General features: G+C 41.2%; 3 protein-coding genes across 11 annotated transcripts in view; 1 reads left to right on the forward strand and 2 right to left on the reverse strand.

Annotated features, from left to right (window-relative positions):
- The window catches only part of MAP3K19 (mitogen-activated protein kinase kinase kinase 19), a 16,569-nt gene extending 14,066 nt beyond the window's left edge, over positions 1–2,503 (reverse strand). For 2 of the 3 annotated variants that reach the window (XM_017836305.1, XM_017836302.1), the window contains exons 1-2: positions 1,491–1,592; positions 1,046–1,335 (exon numbers count right to left, since the gene is read on the reverse strand). The gene's annotated coding sequence lies outside the window, so the exon portion shown is untranslated. Of the gene's footprint in view, positions 1–1,045; positions 1,336–1,490; positions 1,593–2,390 lie in introns of those variants that run through there. The other variant, XM_017836303.1, reaches the window with a different exon arrangement.
- RAB3GAP1 (RAB3 GTPase activating protein catalytic subunit 1) lies at positions 2,248–25,235 on the forward strand. Of its 5 annotated transcripts, XM_017836309.1 has the most exons (25): positions 2,248–2,300; positions 2,416–2,471; positions 3,309–3,384; positions 4,634–4,766; positions 4,999–5,077; positions 5,734–5,853; positions 6,473–6,638; positions 7,375–7,474; positions 9,932–10,013; positions 10,553–10,621; positions 11,299–11,372; positions 12,090–12,182; positions 13,594–13,763; positions 14,069–14,167; positions 14,487–14,659; positions 15,654–15,708; positions 15,995–16,360; positions 17,423–17,560; positions 18,828–19,055; positions 19,532–19,628; positions 19,711–19,814; positions 19,924–20,039; positions 20,938–21,040; positions 22,611–22,631; positions 24,015–25,235. In XM_017836309.1, exons 1-25 carry the CDS (start codon positions 2,283–2,285, stop codon positions 24,249–24,251), a joined length of 2,973 nt encoding a protein of 990 aa, XP_017691798.1. In that variant the 5' UTR covers positions 2,248–2,282; the 3' UTR covers positions 24,252–25,235. The 5 variants fall into 5 exon arrangements, 4 of the variants coding, with proteins under 4 accessions (XP_017691798.1, XP_017691799.1, XP_017691801.1 ...); XR_001878298.1 differs by lacking the exons at positions 22,611–22,631; positions 24,015–25,235 and adding an exon at positions 22,326–22,587 and having other exon boundaries at positions 20,938–22,255; XM_017836310.1 differs by lacking the exon at positions 22,611–22,631 and having other exon boundaries at positions 24,015–24,251.
- A 216-nt stretch (positions 25,236–25,451) lies between these two features.
- The window catches only part of ZRANB3 (zinc finger RANBP2-type containing 3), a 43,556-nt gene continuing 41,395 nt past the window's right edge, over positions 25,452–27,612 (reverse strand). For 2 of the 3 annotated variants that reach the window (XM_017836306.1, XM_017836308.1), the window contains 2 exons: positions 27,026–27,157; positions 26,091–26,705 (listed from right to left, as the gene is read on the reverse strand). In XM_017836306.1, coding sequence (XP_017691795.1) covers positions 26,607–26,705; positions 27,026–27,157 — 231 coding nt within the window. In that variant the 3' untranslated portion in view covers positions 26,091–26,606. The other variant, XM_017836307.1, reaches the window with a different exon arrangement.

Raw genomic sequence — 27,612 nt, forward strand, 5'->3', positions numbered from 1 at the left:
CAAGAACACCTAAGGTAATTAAAGAGAGTGGATTGAAATGAATAAAAGAAAATACAATCACGAATATTAGTTCATATCTGTATTAAAATGTTTACCAATGTCTTTACTGTTTAATAAATAATTTATAGTAAAAAAAAATAAGATATTGTACATGAAATAAATAATATTGTCAGATATATAATATGTCTGAATGTACATGAATTAATATATATTTAAACATTTATGAATAACAGTGCAAAATTATTACATTGGGTACCTCTGGGTGCTAGAAAGTAATTAAGTTCTTTAATGTGCATTGCAGGCTAAAAGAAAGGTATTTTAAAGTTATGTTGATATTTATTGAATCTACAAGTAGAACTATAAAAATAGGACACCTAGTGGTTCCTATGTTGCTAATTTCTTTATGAAATTATATTTTCTCTCTGCTCTTTTCCCCAAGTTAGTGATGGAAAGTAACAATCTTTGTACTCGTCTCTTCATTTCAAAGTTACTACAGAGGTCACTGGAAATGAAGGGCCTACGTAGATTTTGTTGGATAGTAGCATATTGCCACACAATATTGCTAGTCAGGGAAAGAATTAGGCTTTTGTTCCTGATTCTACCAGCAAAAAAAATATAATTATTTGGAAACACGTAGCAGCCTTCCCAACAGACTAGTGCATTTTGCTAGATTAGTTTTTTACAATAATTTTATATGACATCTGAGAAATGTGTGCTATTTTATAACTATATACAGCCAGACATCAGACAGTAGTATCATTCTTGGTTTACAGAAGAGGAAACAAAGAAAAATGGAATGACCTATAGCTACCTTTGACTCACTTATCATCAAGATCATCCAATGAACTGTGCAAAAGTAGCTTAGAAGCACTCTTGATTTCTCATTCCTATGGATAATCCATCAAAATGTTCATCCCGTTATATTAGTCTAGTAAGAGTCAGATGGTGAACTTCTCCAAACTCTGCACTTTTTTTATGGATACACAAAACCCACTTCAAAATAATAACTGAGGAGGTTCTGTAAAAAGGCACAACCAAATCTTACCTGGTGCTTCAGTAGCAAAGAGCGAAAGAGGCACAGCAACCTAAAGAGAAGTTATAAAGCATTTTCAGCTCACAGCCGCCTTCCTTTGCTGGCCAGCGAGGAATTCAACATAGATTACACACTTTTGGATTCGACTTTCGGCGTCTTTTCCTGACTGCGGAGCTCACAGGCTCTTCTTTCTGCAGGCAGCTCCTGCGACACGAGGCTGCTGAGTTTACACGACGTTGCCGAGGTAACCCCTCCGGGGGGTATTTTACTTGGAGGAGTTTAATTCAAAGAGCAGCAGTGACCTGTGAAAACAAACACGGCCGAGCTAAACGGTGTTGCCGTTTAAGCTCTAATCACAGGGCGGCTCTACAAAACCCTACTCCTCTCTTCTGTTTGTCTCTTTTTTTAATACGTTATCTGTTTCCATATAATTTTAAGTTCTCATTCAGTCCCTCACCTCGATGCTCTCCGTTACTCTTGAGTATTTTTAATCTCGTTTCTGGCAGCCGTAAACAGAAGATTTTAAGGATTTTTTTTTTTTTTTTTAAGTAGCAGACTGTTAAGAGGGAAGAAAGGATAAAAAAGGTACGGTGGGGCTCAGGCTGAGCTGAAAGGGTGTTTAAGAGAGATGGTTTGCTGGATGCCAGAAGCACTTGGCCGCCGTCCCCCGGGACACGGCTGCGGGGAGGCACAAGCGAGGGGGCGGCTTTGGACTAGGCGGGAGCAGGGACATGAGCCCTGGGGACAGCAGCCCCCGGCCGGCCGACCAGGGCTGTGTTACTGGTGCACCTGCGGGTACCCGGCACACCCGGCTGCCCCTGACGGAGCCGGAGGGTCTGTGGGAGCAGCCCCCGCCGCGGTGAGGCGACCACGACTGCGGACATCCCCTGACAGCGCCCATGAGGGGCTGAGCCAGCTAGGGAGGGGGGATGCGGGGAGGGGAGCCCGGGGCGTGGGGAGGCAGGAGCAGGGCTGGGAGGGAGCCCCGCCGGGAAGAGCTGCGAGGGGGAGCCGAGCTGTGCGGGAGTCCGGGCTGGACGGACTGTGAGAAGCACCCGGGCTGTGAAGGAGCCCGGGCTGGACAGGTTGTGACGGGGAGCCGGGACAGGCTGTGAAAGGTAGGAGAGCTGTGAAGGAAGCCGAGCCGGACAGGCTGTGAGAGGGACCCGGGATGAGCTGTGAGGGGGAGCCGCCCTCCGCCGCTTTCCCGGCAGCCTCCGCGCCCGCGGCGGCCCGGCCGCGTCGCAAGATGGCGGCGGACAGCGAAGTGAGTGTTTATCCTGCTCCTCCCCCTCCTCTCTCCCCCTCCCTGCCTCCCCCGCTCTCACCGGTCTCTCTCCTCGGTTTCCCCTCTTACCGCCTCTCCCGCTCTCTCCCCACAGCCCGAGTCGGAGGTGTTTGAGATCACGGACTTCACCACCGCCTCCGAGTGGGAGAGGTAGGTGCCGCCGCGCCCTTCGTTCATCCCGGGGGTGACGCGGGGGCTCCGCCGTGCTCGGCCCGGCCGCTCCCACCGGGAGGAGCCGGGACCCCCCGGCACGGCCGCTCTCGGCACCTGGGAGCACCCGGCGGCTCCCGGAGCCGCGTCCCGACTGTGCCACGTCCGGCTCAGGCCGCGCCCGAGGGTGGTGAAGACGCTCCAGTCGAGCTGTTTCTGAACTTAGTGAAAGGCCCAGTTTAACATCTGTTTGCAAGGGATTAAAATATACATTCAGAAGGCTTATACATTTTTTAACTAGCTGCCTGATTATTAAAATAGTCATCTGGTAGCTGAATCCTTTAAAAGTTAGCAGAACGATATACAAATCTAAGGTGAATAATGCTCTTGCATTGTTAATGTTTTATATTTTTTTAAACGCTTTTTATGTTTGTCGTAAGAGACAGAGATATTAAGTGTAGTGTATAATTGTCTCAAATGTTTATTTACCTGTGAGCAGTGAAACAAGACCATATGTTAAACGTTATGTGCTGCAATATCAGAAAAAGAAAACGGTGAGATTCTTTATAAGCACTCAAAAGATGGTCATAGCAGTTGCTAAGAGTAACTATAATCTGAAATGTAAGCATACGAGGTCTGTTTTATTTGTACAAGGAAGCAATTGTTCTGGTTTTATTGTTTTACTTCTTGTTGTGGGTTTTTTTGTTGTTTGTTTGTTCTTTGGGTTTTTTTAAGGAGTTCCATAGTAGGACAACAAATTGCCTGCTTTAGAGCAGATGAATTATAATACAAGTTCAGCGTTCAGTAAATATTAATGCCTTTTCCCCTCCCTAATAGATTTATTTCAAAAGTAGAAGAAGTATTGAATGACTGGAAACTTATTGGGGTTTCTTCAGGCAAACCTCTAGAAAAGGTCAGTTACGGCTTTTGAGTTTTCTTTTAGAATTTGAATTGCTAACTAGTCATTCACACGTACATTTCATCTATTGCTGTTTTCTTAAGTGTGGCAGATAATGATTTTTATTAGGGAACGTTGTAAAAGTGCCAATTTGACAAACAGTTGCTGTAAATTTACTGATGGGCAGTCTGCCAAACAGGCTGTTTGTTGATAAAGCTGAATCTTCATATAGGACTTAGTGATTTTTTTTTATTTTATTTTCAATTTGAATCTGGAAAAATGATGGAAGCTGCTGTAAATTCTTAAGGAATCTTTTCCCCCTGCCTTGTGCCTTTGTCACACCTCATGTATTTGTGGCTGAGGTTTGCACAGTGACTCAGAATGTTTCATAGATTGGAGAGATTTTTTTCAGAGTCTAATTAGAGCCTTTGTGGTGCTTTCTCAGTCCTGTAAAATGCAGAGGAAATTGCTAAGCTCTTCTGCATACCCGTGCAAACAAATTCAGCTGTTCCGGACGGAATGGCTGCTGTGTTTCCAAAGGAATTCAATAATTCTTGATTTTAGCCAGGGTACAGAGCATTCAGAATAAAAACTTCTGTTATCTAATGAACTAATTTTACACCTTAGCTGTCTGTGTGTTCCTACATGTCTTGTTTGCTAGACCAGACCTCTCCTAATACCCTTTACAGATCAGAGGGTTGTCCAAATTGCTTTGGTTTAGCAGCAGCACAGAATTCTGTACAGTTATGCCGATTTTCTTAGAATCTCCTATGCTGTATTTATGTTTAAAAATGAATTATCCTTACAGAATTTTTGCAAATTAAAGATTAAAAAAATAATTTGTTAGCGGAAGTACATTCAAAGTAAATATCAAGGTAATATTTGCACAGATTGGTTTAGGTGTAGTCCCAGATGAGAAACTTCTGTCTCTGGCAAAATTGAGGGTGCATATACTTAAGATGCATAGTAACATATGAAAATATATTTCTGCCCCTTTATTGCCATATAATTCTGGAGATTTCTCAGGGAGATATCTGATCCTTGGAATGAACGTGATTATCAACAACATGGATTTTAGCATTCAACCACCTTTATAATGAAGTGCTTTGAGCATTGTTTTTTTGAAATTAAATCATGCTTAGCTATTTATAAATAAATATTTGGCAGTAGAAAAACATAAATAAACATTATTGATCACGTAGGTAATATACTAATGAATGTTAACCTAAATTTGTTGACAAAATAGTATATTTTTTGTATGCAGGGTATATACACCACAGGGACATGGGAAGAGAAATCAGATGAGATTTCATTTGCGGACTTCAAATTCTCAGTTACCCACCATTATCTTGTACAAGAACCCAGTGACAAAGATGGGAAAGAAGAGCTGGCAGAAGGTACCTGCTAGTTCCCTCACATACCTGTAAGGATATGACAAAAGGCAGTGTCAGAATGTGGAATTCACAGTGTGTTGATTTGCTTCTGAGTGAGATTTTGTGAGATCTGATGGGTGTGATCTAACATTTCTGCTTTTAGTATGCTTTGCATTCACACAATGCTAATCTAAGCAATTTGCAAGTGAGCTGGATGGATGCTGATGATCTTATATATGGATTTTTTTTTTCACAGATGCCCTTCCCCTGCCAATGCAGGACTTGCTGTGCATGAACAATGACTTCCCCCCTCGAGCTCACTGCCTGGTGAGATGGTATGTACCCTGCCTCTTGTCTCTAATGCAAACCAGCACAGCAACTGAGAAATCTCTGATGCTGGCACAAGCACTTGTATATTTGTTTTTCAATTGAAAGTTAAAGCTTAAGGAAAATGATTCTTCATACTGGACACAGGAAAGGAGTGCAAAAAAAGGCCTATCTTTACTTTTGTTTTTTGTCCCCAAAGACTTTTGTCTCAGTTTCACATATCAACCAAGTTTTTATATATGTGGTATTTAGGTACATTCTTAAAAAGGGAAGCTGCAGCACCTTAAGAAACAGCAACTATGTTCTTAGTAATGCAAATCTTTAGCACATTATAACATTGTTCTAGAGATTGTTTTTGTGTATAAACGGTTACAGTTGTTATTATAAAATAAAAAGCCTCAGGACTGATAGACCTGGAAGTCCTCACAATCAAACACTTCACAAGGTTTGAGTGTTGTTGAGCTCAGGTGGTTTGTGATTTCGGACTGTGCAGCACTCGCTGCCCACTCAGTTCTTGACCTCTCTGACAGAGGTACTCACATCAAATCAGATTCCACAGTCTGTTGGTGACAATTAGGTTATTCAGGTCACAGTGTTTCTAAAAGCTCTTTTTCAGCTGGCTTGCTAAAGACCAGAAATGTGCTCTTTTTTTGTCTTTCTCAAGGTATGGCTTACGGGAGTTTGTGGTGATTGCTCCTGCTGCAAATAATGAGGCCGTTGTGAGTGAATCCAAGTGTAACCTTTTGCTGAGTTCCATTTCCATTGCGTTGGGGAACACTGGCTGGTAGGTGAAAGCATTTCTTACCTTTTCACGTGCCCAGGTAAAACTGTAGCATGCTGCATTTGTGAGGAAAAAGCGTTAAATTGTTAGCAAAATACATTCAGAGTTTGTTGGGTTTGCACTTTAATACCGTTAGAGAAAGATTAAAAAATTTTCCAGGGAGATTTTAAAAAGATTGATTCAATGTGTTGTTTATATTCATTTTTGCTTAAAAACCTTAAATGCTTTCAGAAGCTGCTAGAAGTTGTTGGAAAAATAATGTATAGAAAATATAGAAACAGTAGAAAATATAACTTATGGAGGAGGATTTCATCCCGATGTGTGATAACAGTAACTTCTTGATCTTCCTCAAAAGTTATTTAGACTGAAAATTAGGTAACTGAAGTCATGGATATGACTGTGACTGTGACATGACAATTTGTTAGGCATTCTCTTTGATGATGACATTGATAGCATTTTTCTTTGATTCCTTGTCAAGTGTTTTAAAGTGCGTTCCACTAGGAGAAAATATATTCCAAAGAATATGAAATGACGTTGAAATTATGCTAAAATATTTAGCTAGTTTTAAAGACTACAAGACAGCATGACACTTTAAATAATCTGAAACATTCATGTTTTGCAGTCAGGTACCACTGTTCGTGCAGATACACCAGAAATGGCGCCGGATGTACGTTGGGGAATGTCAGGGCCCGGGAGTCCGGACTGACTTCGAAATGGTCCATCTGCGCAAGGTGCCCAGCCAGTACACTCACTTATCAGGGCTGCTGGAGATCTTCAAAACCAAGATTGTAAGTGCAGCTGAATGTATAAAACTGAGATTAGGAATAATTATTTTGTTACCTGGATGCTTGTAGATTCACCAGTATCTGACTGTAAAGACTGATGGTTTGCGTTTGGTTCCTGGATGTTACCACCTTCCACATTTAATTTTCACTGGGATGTGAAATAATGTGTCTGTTTTACAGTTTCCTTGTAACAACCCTCTTCCCCATGGCCCAAACAAACTCTATTTTGTTATTGGCGAGGAGAAGGGAGGGTTGGGGTGGGGTTTTTATTCTGATACTTTGTAGCTCCCCAAGCTGAGAGGGAAGAACACCACTCTAGGATGTGAGGAGACTGAGAGGGCTGCTTGTTTACAGAGTGGTATGGCTGCCTGCAGCACTACACAACCAGTATTGGTAGTAAGCAATCTGAGCAAATCACTGAGGAGAAAAATCCTTAATGAAAACCTGATGCATTCTGGGTCAGAGTTACTTGAATTACCAGCTAAATGGAGCATACAAATGTCTCATGCATTTTATCTGTGATTGTCATGTTTAGCAACAGCTTTACCAGTAATCACAGAATCATTATGGTTGGAAAAGACCTCCAGGTTCATCAAGTCCAACCTTCAAATACTTGGGGTGTCGCAGTTCTGCTAAAATTAGCTCTAATACAAGCTATTGTGACTTATTTATGTCCAAGCCCTGGAGTGTTTGAGAGGATATACTCTTTCTATTGAATTTGTTCTCTGGTATTTTGAAGGGGTGCCCTCTAACACCACTGCCTCCCGTTAGCATGGCTATCCGGCTGACCTACGTGCTCCAGGACTGGCAGCAGTACTTCTGGCCTCAGCAACCACCAGGTAGGAGATCCCTGTCCTCAGAATAACGTGTTTTAAGACAGTCAGTGCTCTTGGTGTATCTTACCAGAAGGATGAAAACATTTTCTGTGTGAGTAGGAAAGGCTTCAGTTTCAACCGAGTCCAATCCCACTCCCTGTGCTGGGCTCGCAGGCTTAAAGCTCCTCTGAAATCATGTCTGTGCCTCGTGGTTGGGACAGGTGTTTTGGGTAGGGCTGTGCCTAGAAACATGGGGTTTTGTTAGCGTTTAGAAATGCAATGATACTTCTAAAATGGTAGTATATATGTGAAGTGGAAAAGGTGACTGAATCTGTGGAGAACTCTGCCCTGAATTCCTTAGGGGAATGTTTAGATTCAGGTTCTAGTAGGTGCTAATACTTCATGGGAGTATTTGTCAATTATTTCTATAAAGTACCTTATTTTAATACCTCACTACCTATATTAACAATGGGAAAAGCAGAAAATGTTATATGGACCTCACGTGAGGTAAAAGTTTGGATTTTTGTTGTTATTGTTTACAGAGTGTTAAATAAGCCATGCAGTTGGTTTATGTACTTTTTTTATTGCATGAACAATTTCTGGTCAAGTCTTTTATTGTAGTAGTCTTGTATGAGTGGAAAAGGGGAAAAGTAATGTATAGTCTTGAATTTAAGACTATATAAAGTTTATGCCATAAACTTTATAAGTTTATGCCATAGCAATGCTGTTAAGGAAAAATAGAGGTAGTTGCTCACTTGGTACTCCCAAAGTGATCTCTCCTACTGTTGCTTGATAGTGACACTGTCTTCCTTGGGTATCAAGGATTTGTTTTTAACAGACCTATTTCTATATAGGTAGCATCAAAAAATAAATAATAAATTTCTCCTGGCTCAGAGGTAAACAAACCTATAGGAAGAAGGTAAATGTTAGTTCCTCCTTAACATAAATTTTATTAGTGATGTGGTGTTGTAGGTACAAGGTGGTGGAGCACTTAAAATGCCCAAGTTCTTTTCTTGACTTGGTAGTGGTTTTACATAACAAGGTTAAAGTATTTAGGGCAGCATTTAGAGAGAGGGAACTCTGTGTGGCCTTGGTCTGCTTATTTAATTGTTTGACTTTCCTTTGCTTAAAAAGAAAATACACTAATGAAAGGTATGTTTTGAAGAAGTCTGTAGTGAGGCTGATTCTGTGTGCTTTGTAGCTAAGGAATGTATGTTGAACATACATTTAAGGAGAGTCCTGCTCTTTAGGGAGAGAAAATTGGTGCTGTTTTAAATTATAGTTTTCCTCTTTCAGTAAACCAAGGTTACCTAAAGAACTTGGGAAATGAATTCTACAGATTTTATTCTTTTATTGTTTCTGCAGACACAGGAATCTGTGTCTGCACAGATTCTGTGTGGTGTCTCTCTGCCTTGCTGTAGTTACTCACTGAGTCAGGATCCCTGGTTTGTGATGGATGAGTTGTACTACTTTGATCATATTTCTAGATTTGAGCTGTTGGAATAACTTCTCCTTTAGAGGGTTCTGGTTAAGGGAGTCAGTGTCAAAGTGTGTTGCAGAGACTGGAGACAGTCAGTATAATTTTTATTGCTGTTGCTATGTGCAGTTGTGGTTTTATGGTCACTGTGAAGATCTAGACCTGTAACTTACTACTGTCACTCAATTAGCTCTTCTCAAATAAAAGGAATTTAAATGTGCCTTTTATCTTCTCTGAAGAAGAAATTATGTAATTAAGTGATCCAAATACTTTATCTGTTCTAATACCTCACTTGTTTTGTATGTAAACAGTTTTCCAGATGCATTTAAAATGACAGATCAGATGCTGTAATAGCATTATTATAATGGCATTACAGTGCATTATTATCCATTCAAATTTCTGTTCAGTGAAGGCTGTCTGGTTTTGATTTATGTATTTGAAGAATATAACATGGGAAGTGTCTGAGGATGTTGGGAGGCATCTTTAAGTACATGGGATTACAAGGAATCTCCCAGGTAATTTGATTAAGTCCGTAGCTGTAGGAGACATAATCGTCTTTTCACAAAATTGTCAACATTTTAAAACTAGTTGTTTTTTCACTCTGCAAGTTGCTCTTCTGGAGTCTTCCTTTTCTGCTTGGAGCTTATTTGCTGCCCAAATATTTTTATGGCACTCCTGTGTCTGTCTGTTCTTGTGTCAACATTGAATCTTTAAGTCTGTCTTTACAACTCTCATCTTTGCCCGCGTGAGGGGAATAGCCTTCCCTCAACACGAATTACGAGAATTTTATCTGTCTTTTTGAATGTCCTGTTGCATGATTACTTCCCAGTTTCTGCTGGAAGCAATTTGTGTGCTAGGATTGTGTTTTCAATGCTCAGTCACCCTGGTTGCTCAGCTGTTCTCTGGTCATCTACATGCTACAGTCTTTACTGTGAAATTAAGATGATATGTTGCTTCAAATATTCAACAAATTCCACATGGAAAATGTATTGACTTTTCTTCAGATATAGATGCCCTAGTTGGGGGAGAAGTTGGAGGCCTTGAATTTGGGAAGTTACCATTTGGTGCCTGTGAGGATCCTATTAGGTAAGCAACAGTTCAGAAAACTGTTTTGTAACTTCCTTAATGGAGGGCTTATAGGTACATTATTTCAAATTTCAGCTTTGCCCACCTACCACTTAGGATGTCCCTAACAGATATTTAATTATTCCAGTACATCAAGGACATGGTTTAATAGCAAACGAGACCATTTGCAAAATTGTCTGATGATGTTCAGGGCTGAAGCTCTGCTCAAATGAAGTCTTGCACCATAAACTTCTGGAGTACTCTATTTATCTCTGAAATTATTATGTTGAAATATAACTTAACTGAAGATAAACCTTAAAAATTATGTGCCTTTGTTCAAGGGTTGGACTTGCTCTCATCCATGACATTTGTAGAAGACTTAAATTGAGCAGGTCTGCAAACTGAGTTGTTCCAATGTGTCCCCTTCTGAACACCCCATCACCCTCAGCAAATCCAGGAGTTGTTTGGATGTATTAGACAGTGTTCAGTGCTGTAGGCAGTTCAGGGAAGTTGAACACGTTCTGCCAGCACTGAAAGACTGAAATCTTGCTTTGTTTCAGTGAGCTCCATTTAGCTACTACCTGGCCCCACCTGGCAGAGGGCATAATTGTGGACAATGATGTGTATTCGTAAGTATTTTGTCTGAATTGTAAATATCTAGAAATGTACTTTATTTAACTACTGCATTTAGTGACATCTAAAACACTGTGTGTGGCTTTGTGTGTGAGAAAGAACCCCTTTTGAGGAGTGGTAAGGTCAGCTGATGGAACATCTCATTTGGGAAAACACCTTCTTTTTAAATGCATTGCTGTGTGAGAAAATATTATTGTATTGTAATCTCAACAGAACACACACCTCTCTTTTTGAGCATATTCTCGTGTTAGACTTGAAAATTATTTCTTGGAAAAGATAATAATGGAGTGTGGAGAGCAAAAAGAATTCACCAATTGACATCCCTCTCCCAAAAACTGTCATCCAGGTTTTGTGCTAGAGAGAAATAAACCATGTTGGGTTTCTTCCTTCTTTCTTAATTAATGAAGAAATGAGTTTTCAACATTAATACACTTCAAAAGAAGACAGTTTAGTTCTAACTGAATTTTTCATGTGTGCCATGTACCTACATGAGAACAGGGACTCTTGCTTGCATTTCAAAGTGTTTGTCATGTTCTCCTGTGTAATGTGGTGCATATTGTGGCTTCCATGGCCTCAGTGACTATGACAATACATTTATTGAGAATTTGATACTCATCTCTCGCAAACTTATGGTGACAACATGGCCCTTAGTTTGTTTTGTTTTGTTTTGAAGTGACCTGGATCCTATGCAAGCCCCACAATGGTCTGTGAGAGTCAGAAAAGCAGATAACCCTCAGTGTCTACTGGGTAAGACATCAGAATTTCCTGTCTTCCCTTAGGGCTTTTAAGCTACTGAGTTGTGAAGTCAGGGTTGAATTGATGACTACCTGATGACTTCTGTTTCCTCATTCCCCATATTTTTTTGAGTGGACAATATTTGGGGCTTCCTTTTCAAGAACACAAACTTTGCAAAAACATGAGTTTCTCTTGTAGGTTACTCTATGTCTGTGTACCGTGAACTTCACTGCTGTTCTTATTTCATCACATTCCAGAGAACAAGAATTTTCCCTGTATGTTCTGTGAAAATTTAGATTTCCTGGAATCTTTCAATTTTATTAAGTGCCTTCTGCATATATCCATCTGCTTAGCTTGATCAGTCTGTTTGACAGGGAGGATTAATACATCTGAAGAGCTGTACTCTCCTGTCTGTCCTTGCCTTTAAGCTTGTGGGGAAAGGGGCTTCAAAACTTTCAAAGTTTCATCTTGCTTTGAGTGAAGAAGTGGATTCAACTGCAGGCAGAGCTGTGCTCTGGAGAGGTGGCTGATGCCTGCCTAGGTGTGCATTTTCCTAAGCTTTAATTATGATGTGGTTTAAAGATATTTGTGCTTCAGAACAAATTATCATGTTCTTTCAGATGAAAAGATAAAAAATTACTGTCCTTTGGGCATAATTTTGAGAGTTGCCTTGTTGTTCAGTGAGATTTTTAACTGAGTAGTAGTTGAGAGACTTTGTTTCTCTGCCAGGTGACTTCCTTACCGAATTCTTCAAGCTCTGCCGTCGGAAGGAGTCGACTGATGAGATCCTTGGGAGATCTGCATTTGAAGAGGAAGGAAAAGGTAAAACTAAAATCCTGTTGATTTGTGTTACTTGTTTTTAATTGTTTCCTGTTATTTTACCTTCCCTATCCCCTTTTCTTAAGATTGATTGCTATTTATACTTACAACTCTTATGCATTTTCTGTAATACTGGGAATTTTCTGGCCAGTGCTACATGGTGAAATTTCTCAAGAATTCTAGGCAAGCTTAGCTCCCAAAGTCCCAGGGGACAATTACCTCTGTTATAGTTGTGTATGTGTCTTTTCACTGGAATACAAAAGCTTAAAATTTGATTATAAATGTACAAGAGTTGAGTTTGAGCACACATCAAACACATTTGTCTGTATTATGTCTTTTTGTTTTTTCCACTTTTTTTTTCCTTTTTGATGTACTCTGTAGTACATGTTTAACAGCAAGTTTAAAAAACCTTTAATCTGTTTGAAAGGCTTTGCCATCATCCTCTCCATTTTAAAGAATTTTTAGGGGAAAAAAAACCAAAATAAAAAAACCCCTCCCTAATTGTCTGAGCAGCAGGTCAAACTTTATCCCAACTGTATAGATACTGACATCTTTTTGATGTCTCTGTCCCTTTCTTTTGCTTTTCTTGCTGTATGTAGTGAACATTCCCTTCCTTCCTGCTGCTTGTCACCTTTGCTTCCCTCCAAATATGGCTTATAATGTATTTTCTTTGGTTATACTTGATCTTAATTTTGAAGGAGGTCGCCAGTCAGCTTAAAAAGGTGTTAGACTGAGTAGGGGGCTTGACATAGTCTCTTTAGCTCTTCTTAGCTCAATTTTCTTGCAAGGTTTGCCAAGATGAGCATTTTCAGGCTGCTGGTAATTATTCACTTCAATTTATCTGCTCTCTCTATAACAATATTGATTCAATTTATTGTAAGAGACATTCTAAAGCTCACCAGCAGCAACTCTGGAAAAAAATCTTCTGATTTGAGAAGTTTATCTGGGGATTCTAAAACAGAATTATGCTTACACCATGTAAGGTCAGGTATATAGTGATTAATACAGGATTTATTAAGGCTTATCTAAAGCTTTAGCATAGGCTTGAGCTGCCTTTGTTACCTACAGTGTATTCATTGGTATCATTTGTGAACAAGGTTTAAACATGGACTCTTCAGCAGCCTTTTGTGATGCTCTGATAGTGACTGTCTGCAGACAGCTCAGTCTAGACTTTAGTTGGTAAATTAAATCCAGGACAGTCTGTGACTCCTTTGTGACTTGTTCTGCTGTTTATATTTGCTGATAGTGAGTATCAGGATGGAACCTGACAGCATAGAGTGTACCTCTGGTTAACAAGGGGCTAAAATTCAGTACAAGATAAAAAGGCTGGATAAGACAGGTGAACTTGTAAAGAGAGATGGGCAAGTGTTTGTGGGTTTTGTTTTGTTCTAATTGCTTTTATTTTATTTCGTAGAGGTTGCTGACATTACCCATGCCTTGTCCAAGCTCACAGAGCCAGCACCAGTCCCAATCCATAAACTATCAGTCACAAATATGGTTCACAGTGCAAGGAAAAAAATCCGCAAGCACAGAGGTGTGGACGAGTCGCCTTTAAACAATGATGTGCTGAACACCATTCTACTGGTAAGTGACTCTTCCTGCATGTGAAGTTCAGGTAGAACATGCACTGAGGCATTTGGTTTATAGTCCATAGAAGAGTTAAAGGTGTCTGATATCAGTTCCATTACTTCAGTTGCAATTATCAACTTGAAACAGCCCGAGTTGTTACAAGTCTGTGCAATATAAGTGGACTGAAAACAAACTCTCAACTCTGCCAACAGTTTTAGTTGTAGGGATTGCTGGTATGTAGCCAGCAGTACCTTTAGGGAGAAAGTGGGAAAAGCAGGAAAACCACACTGATGGAAGGTTAATTTTTTTTTTCTTTTAAGTTCTTGTTTCCTGATGCTGCTGACAAACTTGCAGATGGATTTGAAAGCAGAGCCAACACTTCAGCAGGAAACAATCCTCCTCCAGAGAATGAAGATTATGTAAGTTTTACTGACTGACACTCAGGAGAGAGAAAGCAGTTTTGAGTGTGTGTGTTCATACAGACTTTGTGGTTGCCCTACATCTTGTAATAGGTAACTTTTGGAAAGAGGAACTTATCTTTGTGGAATCTCTAAGTAAAAGTAGTGATCATTTCTTTTTCCTTGTAATTTCTTTTTCTTCCAAAGACTGTAATTTTTGATATCTTATACTTACAGGCTTAAAATGTGGTTAACCACTTGTACTGCTAAAGAGATTACATAGTTTGGGAAAAAATACCATTGTTCCTGTATTTCTTGCTTTCTTTTGTTTCTTGCCTAGAATCTCTTCAGTCAGTTTAAATCTGCTCCCTCTGACAGTCTGACCTACAAATTAGCTTTGTGTCTTTGTATGATAAACTTCTACCATGGAGGAGTAAAAGGGGTGGCACATCTTTGGCAAGAGTTTGTGTTGGAAATGCGCTACAGATGGGAGAACAACTACCTCATTCCAGGGTAAGATTTGCTTTTATTGTCATTCCTTTGTTGTAGAAAATGTTCTTTATTCCAGGAAGAGAGTCCACTGTGAATTTGAAACATACTGGTTTGGGTTTTTTAATTGCAAATCCTATCCTTTATTTTTATTACCCTCCTTCCTTAGTGCAAGAAAGGGCAGGGAGTAGAAAAGCATCTGTGCCCTCCTTTGAAAACTTAAAAATGTCTGTGGAAGCTCAGCTTAGAGATCCCTCCACTGTGTGAATGAGGGTGGGTAATAAAACTTAAAGGAATGCTTGGCTCCCAGTTCATCTGTTAGAGAAACATGAAGGAGCTGATACAGGGAGAAGCACCTTTGCTTTGTGGTGTAGTTTCAACCACTTTTCTGAGGAAGCTGTTCCAAGTTCCTGCCTTTTCAGGTATTCCAACCCTTCCAGCCTTTGTCTGCTGCAGCAGAGCTTGTTGCAGACCTAATGAAGGGCTCTGTGAAGATCAGGTATCAATGCAGAGCAATAATATATCCTACTTTTGGGGTTGTGGTTTCTTGGTTTCTCGTGGTTGGTTTGTTTGGATTTTTTTGTTAATGGGGTGAACTGGCCATTTATTCACTGATTTGTACTTTGAAATGGTTACACTACCAGATAAAATAGAATTAAAATACATAGCAATCACTCCAACTTATTGCAGTTTTAAAGCAAGTCAAAGATGCTTAATTTCTGTTTGTAAACAGTTACCCTTTTAACTTCCAAATAGAAAACTGGCCAGGAAATGCAGGGTGTCTCTCTCATACTAGTGTGAATGACCTCTGAGCTTCTAAAATGACCTCTAGGAAATAAATATAGTTTAAATTCTGGACTCTTCTCCTGAGACTACAGAAGAGCTGTGTAGTTGAAATGGTGGGGGTGGGTTTAATGTGGGTATTTGCCCCTCTTTTAGATTTCATATGATTTAAGACCACATGTGTGAAAGATTCAACTTTATAATTGATAATGGTTACACTTCTACCTTTTGTTAGATTAGCTAATGGCTCTCCAGATCTGAGATGTTGTTTACTGCATCAGAAACTCCAGGTAAATATCCCAAATTTAAGAATGATTTTTCTCCTAAGGAAACTGTCAAAATTAAAGCAGTTATTAGCTAAATATATTGTTCTTGTAGATTTAGTTATGCTTGTATTTTTGGGTGTGGAATTCATTTGTTGGGAAAAATCTTTGTTATAGCAACAATTTCAATGGAGTTGTTATCTTTTAGAATTGTAAGATGTTTTCAGGGATTCTCCCAAGTTTTTCTGTATGACTGTTTCTGTAAGAGAAGTAATTACTAAACAATTATTTTTTTGTTCCTTTACCTTGCTAGATGTTAAATTGTTGCATTGAAAGGAAGAAAGCAAGAGATGAGGGGAAAAGGGGGAGCGTGTCTGATCGTTCACCTGGGGCTTCTGGTGATGGTGCAAAAGGAGCAGAACACTCTGCAGATAACCCTGATAAGGAAAAGGAATTTGGCAAGTCTTGGGAATCATGGAGTGACAGTGAAGATGAATTTTTTGAATGTCTGAGTGACACAGAAGACCTCAAAGGAAATGGACAGGAAAACGGAAAGAAAGGAGGAGCAAAAGAAGGCAACAAAGAGCCTGTGAACTTAAAACCAGAGGGTCGTCTGCATCCACACGGGAAGCTGATGCTGCTGCATCCTGGAGAGCCTCTCTACGTTCCAATAACACAGGTCAGGGAGCAAGAGCCGAGCCAGATGTGCAGCACAGCTCTCACACAGCAGGGCTCCTACCTGGGACTGTGAAACTGGGTATATTTGCAGGTTACAGCCTTATCTGTTGTTAAAATCCTGAGTGTTTTTCATTTTTAAATCTCAATGAGGCCATTAAGCTGAAATCTCACATGCTCCTTGTTTTATTTGAGAGTGAGTTTCCTTACCAAATTTCACTCCAAGCAAGTTTTTTAAATAAGAATTAAGCTGTCTTGCCTACCTTAAATTTGGGGTTTTTTAATTACTAGTTCCTGAGGCATCTTGCATCCCCTCCTTACTTTCTTTCCTGCCACCATGGAGATTTCTAGCTGACTGAGCAGAATAAGGATCAATTTTGCTGCTATGTTTTTTTCTTTTCTTCTTTAATTTCTCTGCTCATATCTAAAAGACCAGAGTCATCAGTTTTGGTGCCGTTCTCTACAGCAGGTTTATCAGCAAACAATTAGAAATGTTCCCTGATATCCCCAGGCTTTCCTGCAAGGTGGCTGGGGACATAATAGGCAGCAGTGGTGCCACAGGAAGCAGTTTGCAACCAGCCATGCATGAAGAGTACAGTGTTTTTCTTTCTCTTGAGAGAAATTATTTTTAATTAATGTTACTTTGCTTGGATAAAACATGTGAGCAGAGTGTAGTCAGGCAAACTGTTCTCAATTAATTATGTGGTGACACTGTCAAAGGCAAAAATTCTGTGTTGCTTTTAGGTCGATTTTAATCCATCTCAACAAAATAGTGTCAGTCAAACCCTTGCCAGAGTTCATTTGGATTTTGGTGTTTTAACAATATATCCTTATATCATTCCTTCATTCTGAGGTTATTTTCTGTTTAGGTTCTCTTTGTTAGTGTCATATTCACATGCACAGCTTGGCTGAACAGTTTAAACAGTAGAAAGTTCTGATTATTTCCCTTGAGTACAAATGAAGCAGAATGGACTTGTGGTGATAGGGAGCTTTTTCCTTCTCCTTCCTTGGGAAGGGCTGAGCTGAGGAGAGGCTGTTTGTAACCCTGCCTTTTTCCATGTTGCAGGAACCAGCACCCATGACTGAGGATTTGCTGGAGGAGCAGTCTGAGGTGCTGGCAAAGCTGGGAACCTCAGCAGAAGGTGCTCACCTCCGGGCACGGATGCAGAGTGCCTGTCTGCTCTCAGACATGGAGTCTTTTAAGGTACTGCTGCTTGGAGAATTCTGTGAGACTGCTTTCCTCTCCTTAATTAAACTGTCCCTCTTGCTTACGTTGAACAATTTTGAAGGGTCTTCTGACAAGTTTCTTTTTTTCTCCACAAAACAGTTTCAAAATAATTTCAAGGTGAAAATAAAACCCTACTGCTAAAACTCTTGGAACACATCAAAATCTGTGACAATGTAACGTCCCAGAAAATTTGCACAATGTCTGTGAGAAGGGAAAAAACACAGAAAACATACAGTTGATAAATTGGGAATTAAAGCAGTTGTTCATCAGATTGGGACTGGACTAGCTGTGGTTTGTGGTTTTCGGTAGTTTGTCCCATTTCTTGTCTGAGCTCTGCAGAGGGAGCTAAGAGCACATACACTGCTGTCATCAGAGGAGCTGAAAGCTAAAAGGATTAGAGATTCTGTAATGAAATAGCTGTATATGTATTTTAATTATTGCAATGTTCATAATAAAAGCATACAGATGTACTGTAGAGTATGTATAACATATCAATATCAGTTATTAGCAGTGAGTCATGGCATATTAGGCATATGTAGAAGTTTTATTTCTGTGGTCCAAATTATCTGAAAACTCAAAAATATAGAACCATAATTTGAAGCACAAGTGCACTCTTGATAGGTACATTGAATAGTGAACTGAGTTTCCCTTTATGTTCTGGATATGGATGTATTTATTAGTGTTGACATTGCATCTATGAAAAATGAAGCTATTTTTGTTTGGGGCAGATTTTTTTTTTAATTTCCTTTGTAAAAGAGGAAGAAAAGGTGAATTTTTTCACTGGAGTGTTAAAAACTGGAAAGTCAGTGCTCAAAGCATATTTATGCAGCCAGGGATTCTTTTAGGCTTGGGCTGTTTTCCTCCAGGTCTTTTATGGTATAAGCTTATACATAAAGGAATTTGTGAAAATTCCTACTTATTGCATGTATCAGGTACCAGGTGGAAGTTTAACTGAACAGTGTAATTTTTGAGCTGATGAATGCACATTTTGTGGGTGATAAGAAAGGATTTTTTTGTTGTTGATGATGTGGGTTTTACCCCTTGCCATTGTCTTGGTTAATGCTTTGTTCCCTCACCCTCCCAGGTCTCTGTCCTGCAGTACAGTTTGGTGCCTGTGGACAGAATTCCCCGAGTGCTTTCTCCTCTGCTATGGTCTACCCACTAAACCACATCGTGTTTCCTACCCAGGCTATCAGTGTTACAGGATTTTCAGGAACGAATTTTCTCTGCTCTCCTCACTCAGGCAGCGAATCCCGGCTGTTGCCTGGAGGACTTTGTGAGGTGGTACTCCCCTCGGGATTACATCGAGGAGGAGGTGGTGGATGAGAAGGGGAATAAAATCATCAAGGGCGAGCTGAGCGCCCGGATGAAGATTCCCAGCAACATGTGGGTGGAGGCCTGGGAGACGGCAAAGCCCATCCCAGCACGGAGGCAGAAGAGACTCTTCGATGACACCAGGGAGGCAGAGAAGGTGAGAGCTCAGTGCTGGTGACATCTGACCTGTAATGCTACAGGTAATGCCCTTCCTCCTTCCTCCTGCAACATTGAAACATGGACTGGTCCTTGCACTATGTCCTTGGAGTTACTGAACTGCTCTGTGCGTGGCTGAGGGTTAGTTGGAAATTCCTGCTGCCTTACAACAGTATGTGAAGTACCTAAAGTAATGAGTGTGTGAAACATGACTCCACAGACTGTGTTACTGAGGTGGTACTTTGAATTATTAGTAAATAAACCAGATTTTTACCTGCATGTATGTGTTAGGAACACTTTAGTTTCCTAACACATAATTATTTTGGTTTCATTCTAACCTGTTGGGACTGGATTGATGTAAAACTGCCTACCAACTCCTGTCTTACAGAAGTGTTCCATTCTTTCCTCTTTCCTAGCTAACCTTATCTTTGGGAAGCAGTTTTGATCACTAATATATTAAGTTTTCTAATGTTGTAGGTGCTTCATTACCTTGCAGTTCAGAAATCAGCTGACCTTGCAAGGCACCTCCTGCCTTGCATCATCCATGCAGCTGTACTCAAGGTAAAGGATGAAGGTAAATAATGTTTAATAAATTAAGATATTTTGGGGTGAGCAGTGATGCAATAATTACAATTTTGGTTCTTTCCTTCTAACAGAAGCACTAGAAGATATCTCTTCAGTCAAGAAGATAATCAAGCAGATAATATCTCATTCCAGCAAAGTACTACGGTTCCCCAATCCAGAGGACAAGAAGTTGGAAGTAAGGCTTTTGTACTGGCTGGGGCTGAAAACCTGATAGACTTTTGCACTGTTCATGGGAGTGCTGAAACCCCATGTTTTTAATTTTCACTTTTATCCAACTCTTGCAGGAGATCATCGCTCAGATTATGAGTGTGGAAGCAATCATTGCCAGGGCAAGGTCTCTGAAAGCAAAATTTGGTGTAGAGAAGTGTGAAAATGAGGAGGAGAAAGAAGATCTACAAAGGTGACTGATGATCTTTTATTTTTCCTCTGATGCCCTTTTTTTGTACTTTCAAAATTTAGGACAGATGGATACAGAAATACTAAGGAATCATATTTAGGTGTCCCTGTCCTGAGACTATGGATGTTGTGTAGATACCCTAAATGCTCCTCTGAATGAGCAGCTCTTTGAAAACGTGTGATACAGGTTATTTTTGCTGGAGTTTGGTTTTATCTTGATAGTACTGGGAATTTCATCTGCTTTTTGTGTATGTAAAAGGTGTATTTGATGAATTCTGTCACAACAGAGGTAAAAGTAGGACTAGAAATTTAGTATTTTCTGTAAATATTATGGAATGAAATATTCCCCTCCAAAGTTATATTTTCTTGTTCTTGTCTCCTTACTGATGTGAAACCAGTCACTGAGGAGCTGTGAATAGGAAGTGACAAGGCAGTTTCCTTGCATCACTGCCTGCTGGCAGATTATTTACTTAGCACTCAAGATGACTAATAAGTCATGTTGAAAAAATCCACATTAGCTTGTTGCTGCTGTGCTGGGAGGAAGAGATGATGTTTTTGTAGGATATGTTGGGGGTTCAGGGGTGTGATGTGTGACCAAAGCATTATCTTTGTTCTCAAAAATATCCATCCCGTGGTATGTGGCCAACACCATGAAGGCTTTTTGTGTTGAATTAACACCTCTGCATCAGGAGCCGGAGTTCCATTCTTAGATAACTGAGAGGAGATTTTTTCCTCAGACTTTCAGAATGGAGAACTGAGAGTAGCTGCCAGATCTCACCCTGTGCAAATGATGCTCAGTGGAGGCCTCCTGCCAGGAAACAGCTCTGGGGTTTGGATTAGCAAACCGGATACAGCCACGGATTAAACATTCCCTTTTCCTTTGCAATGATTTGTTCCACCAGGTTTGTAAACTGTCTCCTGGAGCAGCCAGAGGTGTCAGTTGTGGGTGCAGGAAGAGGACCTGCTGGCAGCATCATTCACAAGCTGTTTGTGAATGCTCAGAGGGTAAGAGGGAGCTCTGGGTTGCTTTGCAGACACTTGTGATTTAAGCAGAAGGAAGCAATGACTTATCATATGATGCCAGTGTATTTTGTCTGCATACGTGCATGTGTTGTCATAAATGTGCTTGAGGTGTTTTTTGTGATGTTCAACATGATTTTGGCAATAACAGAACCTTGCAAGACAAAGGAAGAGTCAGTGATCTGGGATGTTAAACAATTGAAGCCAACTGGGTACACAGAGGTGTCATTAATGGCTGATGTACAACCAGTAATGCTGTTATGGCACAGATTTCTGTCTCAGCAAGAACAATCAAGTGTTGATTGTTTCACATAGGAATGTAGAGAAACAGGTCAAAATATTAAATTATTTTAGAAGGAATAACTTTTTAGAATGGGGATACTTGGAATATACTTGGAATACTCAAGACTTCTTCTGTGGAAAGTGGCATGCTGAGGAAGTGTCAGCTCTTTTTCAGTAGGACTCTACATTTAGTTACTTATTGCCAGTGTTGCATCTGTTTTCTGGAGCCCCTTCTCTTGCTGATATTGATGCAAATATTGCCTTTTTATCTGAAGCAGTGTTTGTAATAATAAGCCTTAAAGTATTGATTTCCAAACCTCATGGACTGCAGTCACCCTTCAGTTTCTGTCAGAATTACACCTGCTCATAGCATCAAGTTTTCTAACTAAAATTTAACTACAGTGGTAATAGCAAGGTAGCACAGTATTGCAGACATCTTAGAGCCTGAAATTCCATTTGGGAATAATTGCTGGGAAAACATTGTGATTGGGTGTTAAACACTTCTAAGGTATGGATGACTTTGTAATAAACTGTATTTTGCAACACAGCATAAAAAGGACCATTCTGAAAACAGACTGTGGTTAGTGTGAGGGATGAAAATCAGAGCATTTATTTTATCCTTCCAGTCTCTAGGGAAGGTCTAGTTTGAAATCTCAACGTGCCAACCAGCCTGACTTACAGCCCCTCCTGTAAAGCCCAAGGCTGTGCCCTGTCAGTGCCTGCACACGTGTGCACTTGCCTCTAACACTGAGGCAGGGTTAGAGTAGGTTTCTAGGTTAGTGTTTGATAAAGATATGTGCACATTTCTAGGGCTTTGTTTCTTTTGAAACACCAGTAAACAAAGTAGGGTTACAGATACTTCCCCCAGTAGCTGGTCACTGTTAATTAGGATGTCTTAGGGCAACAGGAGCCCCCTTTGTGTTTGATCTCCCATGAGTTATTTGGGTAGAGAGCTGTTTGATCTCCCATGAGTTATTTGGGTAGAGAGCTGTTTGATCTCCCATGAGTTATTTGGGTAGAGAGCTGTTTGGTAAATAGAAGTTGAATGAATTCCTTGTTCATTACCTTTTGATCCTGGACTCCTCTCTGAGTTGTGTTTAATGTGTTATGTTCTCAGATTTTCTCAGGAAAATTCTGATAGCCAGTGCATGCTCTTGGAAGTAGAGTGCATGATGTCTCTTAAACCTACAGTCTCCTAACCTCTTGTAAGTCATCTCTGACTTGCCTTTGTTTCTGTCTTTCATCACTGGTTCTTTTCTCATCCCTTTCCAAGCTGACTGAATCTTCTGATGAGGTAACCAACTTTGTCCCTCCTTTCCCACTCATCTTCCCAAGCTGCATAGAGTTGAACCTTCTGGTAGAGATAGTACAGCAGCTAGATTTAGTTTGTACTGTTGTTCACATATTAAGCACAAAAATAACTTTGTGTTTCCAGAATGGTTTTTCTGCATTCACAGACTTTACTTCTAGAGCATAATAACAGGTAGTGAAAAGAGAGTGAAATCTTCAATAATAAAAAAACAAACAAAACCAAAACACTCCCCCCAAAAACAACAACAACAACACCCCAAAAAAACCCTCAAAACAACCAAAACCCCTCCCAAAACAAACAAAAAACCCAAATGAAAAACATTTCTTCAAGTGAATATTGATGTTTTCTGATGCTGAAATATGTGGCCATTCTTTATATTCTCTGTTGCCATCACTATTGGTTTGTTGAGCAGACAGATGTTTTGGGGGGATGGACAGTCCCTGGATTTTGCATTCTTGATACCAGGATTTACTGAAACTATGGAATATTTTGGACAGTGATATCTGGGGAAGAACTGGGGTAATTCCATAAAGTGTAGCACAGGGAGCATCCTCTGGTTTGCTGGAGCTGTTTTTGTGGGAACAAGTGGTGCTTGTCCATGGTGAATTCTGTGGCACAAACTGCAGAGGCAAGCAGTGCCAGGCTCCCCCAGCTCCTGGGAGTGAGTGTGGGAGCAGAGGGGTGGATCAGAGGGACCGTGAGGGTCATCCAGAGGGTTCTGCCACACCTCAGTGACAGTGCCAAGCTGGAGCTGTGCCTGCTGAAATTGGGCAGGACCCTGTTGGGGTACTGGTGGGGGTGTGTGTATCCAGAGGTGTATGTGATTAGGGAATGTTTACTGGGCAGGCCAGCCCTCGTTCCAGTGTCCAGGGTCAGTGTTGCTGTTCACTGCCCGAGGCAATGAGCACGGCAGAGGTGCTGTAGATCCTCCCTTGCTCTGCACTGCACTCCCAGCATGAACAGCGCCCACCACAGCCCTGTGTGTCTGAAGAGGCAGGTGACTGTCAGGACTGCAGTAGTGGTGTGGATGATTTTGGAGAGGAGGCTGGCCTGCCCTCCACAGGGAACCGAGGAGAGAGCCCTGCCTGAGGAGGGGCCGTTTCCACTGCTCACAACCCTCACTCACACTGCCGGAACATCAGGAGCTTAATCCGGGCTGAGCTTCACCACCCACACGTGCAGGTTCTTCCATCTGGTTACGTGCGCTTTGTTTCTCGGCATCCCATTAGCGCCCCGCTCTGCGTGCACGTAAAGCCTCCTGACGTGTTGCCATTTCTGATCTTCCTCTGTCTCTCTTCAGAAATATTTTGTGAGTCCCGTTAGGCAGCAGCCGTGCCTGTCACTGTGCCTGTGCTCTTTCCCAAGGTTTCGGTGGTGCCGCCGCTGGAGGAGGAGCTGCGGCGCTCGGGCTGTGCGGAGGAGCGCAGGCAGGGGGTGCAGTCGGAGTTCCCTCCGCCCACGGGCCGGGAGGTGATCCTGCGCTCGGCCGTGCCCCGGCCCGCGCCCTACTCCAAGGCGCTGCCGCAGCGCATGTACAGCGTCCTCACCAGGGAGGATTTCCGCCTGGCGGGAGCCTTCTCCGCCGACACCACCTTCTTCTGAGCCACCGGCCCCGACCATCTTCCGTGTCCTCACAGCAGCGCGGGGCTCACGTCCCGCGGGAAGGGAAGGAATGCTGCGGATGGACCGGCTGTGCTGAGGAGACACCGCCTGCACCATTCCCAAGGACTGGGGTTGGCAGCCTTGAGGGATGTCTGCAGCAACTCACCTTGGAGGTTTGGAACGGCTTCACAAGTAGTTTCAGTCAGATCTTCGGGAAAGAAAATGTAGCAACCTCCTTTCTGCCCAAAGGGAGCATCTTTTCTTTTCTTTGCATTAGCTTGGTTAATTATGGACGTGAATGGGCTGTGTGCAAATATTCATGTTGAAATTCCTACAGAATGTGCTGCTCTACACTTCTGGATCAAACTTTATCAAGTGACATTAGTCTAACTAAATTGACATAAACATAAGTAATTTATATTTATTGCTAATCATAATTACAGAGCCCAGTATGTTTTGGTTAATCACTAAATTTCAAGTATTTCTAAAATATCCTTATTTTTATTTAAAGTATACAGTACACTCTAGTTCATGCCAAGCCCTCCTGGCATTGCAGTCATTGTCCAGAAAGATCTTGTCCCGTCTCCCAAATAGAAAAAACGACATTTAGGGCTAGAACTGGACAGTGAGCCTGAGAGCTGGCACTGATGGTTTGGGGTACTTTATCCCCTTCCCTGGTGCAAGGGCCAAAGCTGTATGAAATGACAGCTGCAGAGGTGTTTCACTGTGAGCAACTTGCTGGTATTTCCAGAGGCTGTTTGCCTGCCCCGTGTCTTTGCTGTGAGGATGGAACATTCTGTCACCTGCTGGCCCCTCACCCCACTGGTACCATCAGACACTGACGTGTTCGTGCCAATGTTGCTTCACATTGACCTTCATGTGTTTTATGAGAATCAGCAAAAAATCAGCACCACTTTACACATGAAATGTACAAACAGCTACAGTATTGTGGACATTACTCAATAAATACGAATTTATTATTGGCTCTCAGTATTCCCGTGCTTTTCCATTCCCTCCTTGCATGATCTGACCCAGGAAGGACATTGTTTATGGCTGTAACTACATGATGTGTAGAGAGTTGACAGTAGGGTCCCAGGTGTTGCCCTAAAGCTCCTTGGAGGGGACAGAGGTCAAAGTGTTTTCTTCAGATAAAGCTCTAGCAAGTAGAAATGCATTTTTCAGGATGAAGAAGAGTTAATTTTCTTCAAGGAAAGTATTGTCACGGAATTTGTTCTCTAGATTGTTTGTGTGAGAGAAATTCCTCTGGCCAAGGGGTAAGTAAGATAAAGACCAATGTAGCTGCTGTTTAAATGGGTAGCTTCTTTAAAAGAAAGTGCACTGGGCTAATTACTGATTAAATTTTAACTTAAGCATCTTCCCTGATACTCTTGGTCTCCTCCTCTTTAATGAAATTTCACACTGCAGTGTGGGCTCTTGTAAAGGCTGTATAAACTTAAAATCCCTCACACTTAGTTCCCAGGCTATTCTTACTTGGTCCTTTAAACTGCTGGAGAGATGATTCCTTTATTATACTCAGGCACCACAAACATCATCCAACATTTTTTTCAGGCTGTTACCTAAAGGTGTCTTTATTACCTGAAAGCATCTTTGCTGGAAATGTCCAGTGAGTTTGGCTCTACAGAAAATGGTGCAGTTATGCAACTACCTTGTCTTAAACAATCTTTTTCTCAGTAAAAGATTTATAACTTCTAAGAATTTTTCTGAGCAGGATAACTTCACAGCTTATTTTAACTAGATGTAGTTGAAATTTCAGCCACGTCCTTCCTGGAGATGTGCTTTATGAGCTTACAACTGCCTTCCAGCATTCAAGGGGTGAGGAGAGACAGAGAAAAAAATCACCACGAAAAAGAACTGTATTTATTTAAAGTAACTGTAAAGAAAGCCAGGTAAGCAGTCCAAAATAACCAGCAATCTTGTTAAGGAAAATGTGACTGTAGAATTTCCCAGAAACCACCTTTGATGACATAATTGGTAATATCTAGTGTTCCTTATCAAAAATAAAATTTTAATACAAGCTGGTTTAAGTAAAAACAGAATTCAACTGCCATCAGTTCTAAATGCCAGAGTCCTGTAAGTCAGGCTCAGTGCAGTAAGGTTACATGCAGAAATTTAGCTTTAAACCACAGGGTCATAAAAACATGACCATAATCAAGTACCTTGGATGCCCTCTGACCATCAGTGTTACAAACAATTCCTTGGTTTTAATTCCGTATTTTCTCCTCTCTACCAGCAGCATTGATGGGCGACAGAGATTCCTGTTAAATCAGCGCATGAGGAAAACTATGTAACTGTATTGGATTTAGTGTTACATTATACCTGAAGGGATTTTGCATTTTACATTTTCACAAGAAATTTGGTGATGTCACAGCCGTACTTTGTAGCCAAAGACCTTCTCTTCAGTTGGCTTCTTTCCTTGGCCTGCTTGGCAGTTCTCTGCAAAAGAGAGAGACAGGTCTGTTTAGTGAGTGTTGAGACTTGGCAACTCTGCCCAGGGACACCATTAGCCCACAGTTGAACTCCAGTCTGATTTTGCAGTACACAGCACAATAAAATGCAGATGTTTATTAAGGTGGCATTTTCCCAAATCCTGAGAAAACTGTCATAATAGTTTAATGCTGCATTTCCACCTGTGCCGTGTGGGAGGGAGAGGCTGAGGGCACAGGGGTTCTGCAGGGCTGAGGAGGAGCCTGACTTCAGGCTCCTGCTGCTGTTCCAGGGGAGAGGGCCAGGATTCCTGGCCCCAGCACACTGACCTCCCTGTGGCAGGCTGTGCAGAGAGTCTGCAGGTTGTCCAGGGAGCACTGTCCTCCTCCGCTGTACACGGGCTGGATGTGATCCACCTGCCAGAACTGCCCCTCCGTGGGGCTCCGGATCATCTCGTTCAGCTGCAGCAAACACAGGACAGGGCACGGGATGTGTGAGACACCCCTCCTGAGCTACATGTGCACGCTACCATCAGAACAAGGACATTCAGGGGAGTAGCTATTTATAGTTCTCATCAGGATAAACAAAGCCAGCCTTAGCATTTTTTAGCTACTCCCACTGGAGAAGCAAAGAAGTATAAGCAGATGGCATGTTTTCACCCAGCCTGAACTGTACAACCAGCCCTGGTATTTACATTCACCCCTACAGAGTCAGAGCTTTGATGCCTGTGCCTTTTAGAGATGAAAAATCTGTTAAAAGACAGTGGGATAGAAGAATCAAGAGGACAAAGGCATTTAGTTTGATTGTTTTTAAGGACTTGTTTTTTCTTGTTCTGTTGTTGATGCTGGGTTAACTTTCTATCTTAAATCTGTAAGAACATCTTTGGGTTTCTCTGAACTGTCTGTAGCTAGATCAG

The sequence above is a fragment of the Lepidothrix coronata genome, unplaced genomic scaffold, assembly GCF_001604755.1.
Source record: "Lepidothrix coronata isolate B3197 unplaced genomic scaffold, Lepidothrix_coronata-1.0 Scaffold275, whole genome shotgun sequence".
Classification (NCBI taxonomy): domain Eukaryota; kingdom Metazoa; phylum Chordata; class Aves; order Passeriformes; family Pipridae; genus Lepidothrix; species Lepidothrix coronata.

Bases quoted from the DNA above. Each gene is read 5' to 3' on its own strand.
- RAB3GAP1 (XM_017836309.1), top strand. The intron at 2,472-3,308 runs GTAGGTGCCGCC...CCTCCCTAATAG, and splicing joins ACCGCCTCCGAGTGGGAGAG to ATTTATTTCAAAAGTAGAAG. The intron at 7,475-9,931 runs GTAGGAGATCCC...ACTTTTCTTCAG, and splicing joins CTGGCCTCAGCAACCACCAG to ATATAGATGCCCTAGTTGGG.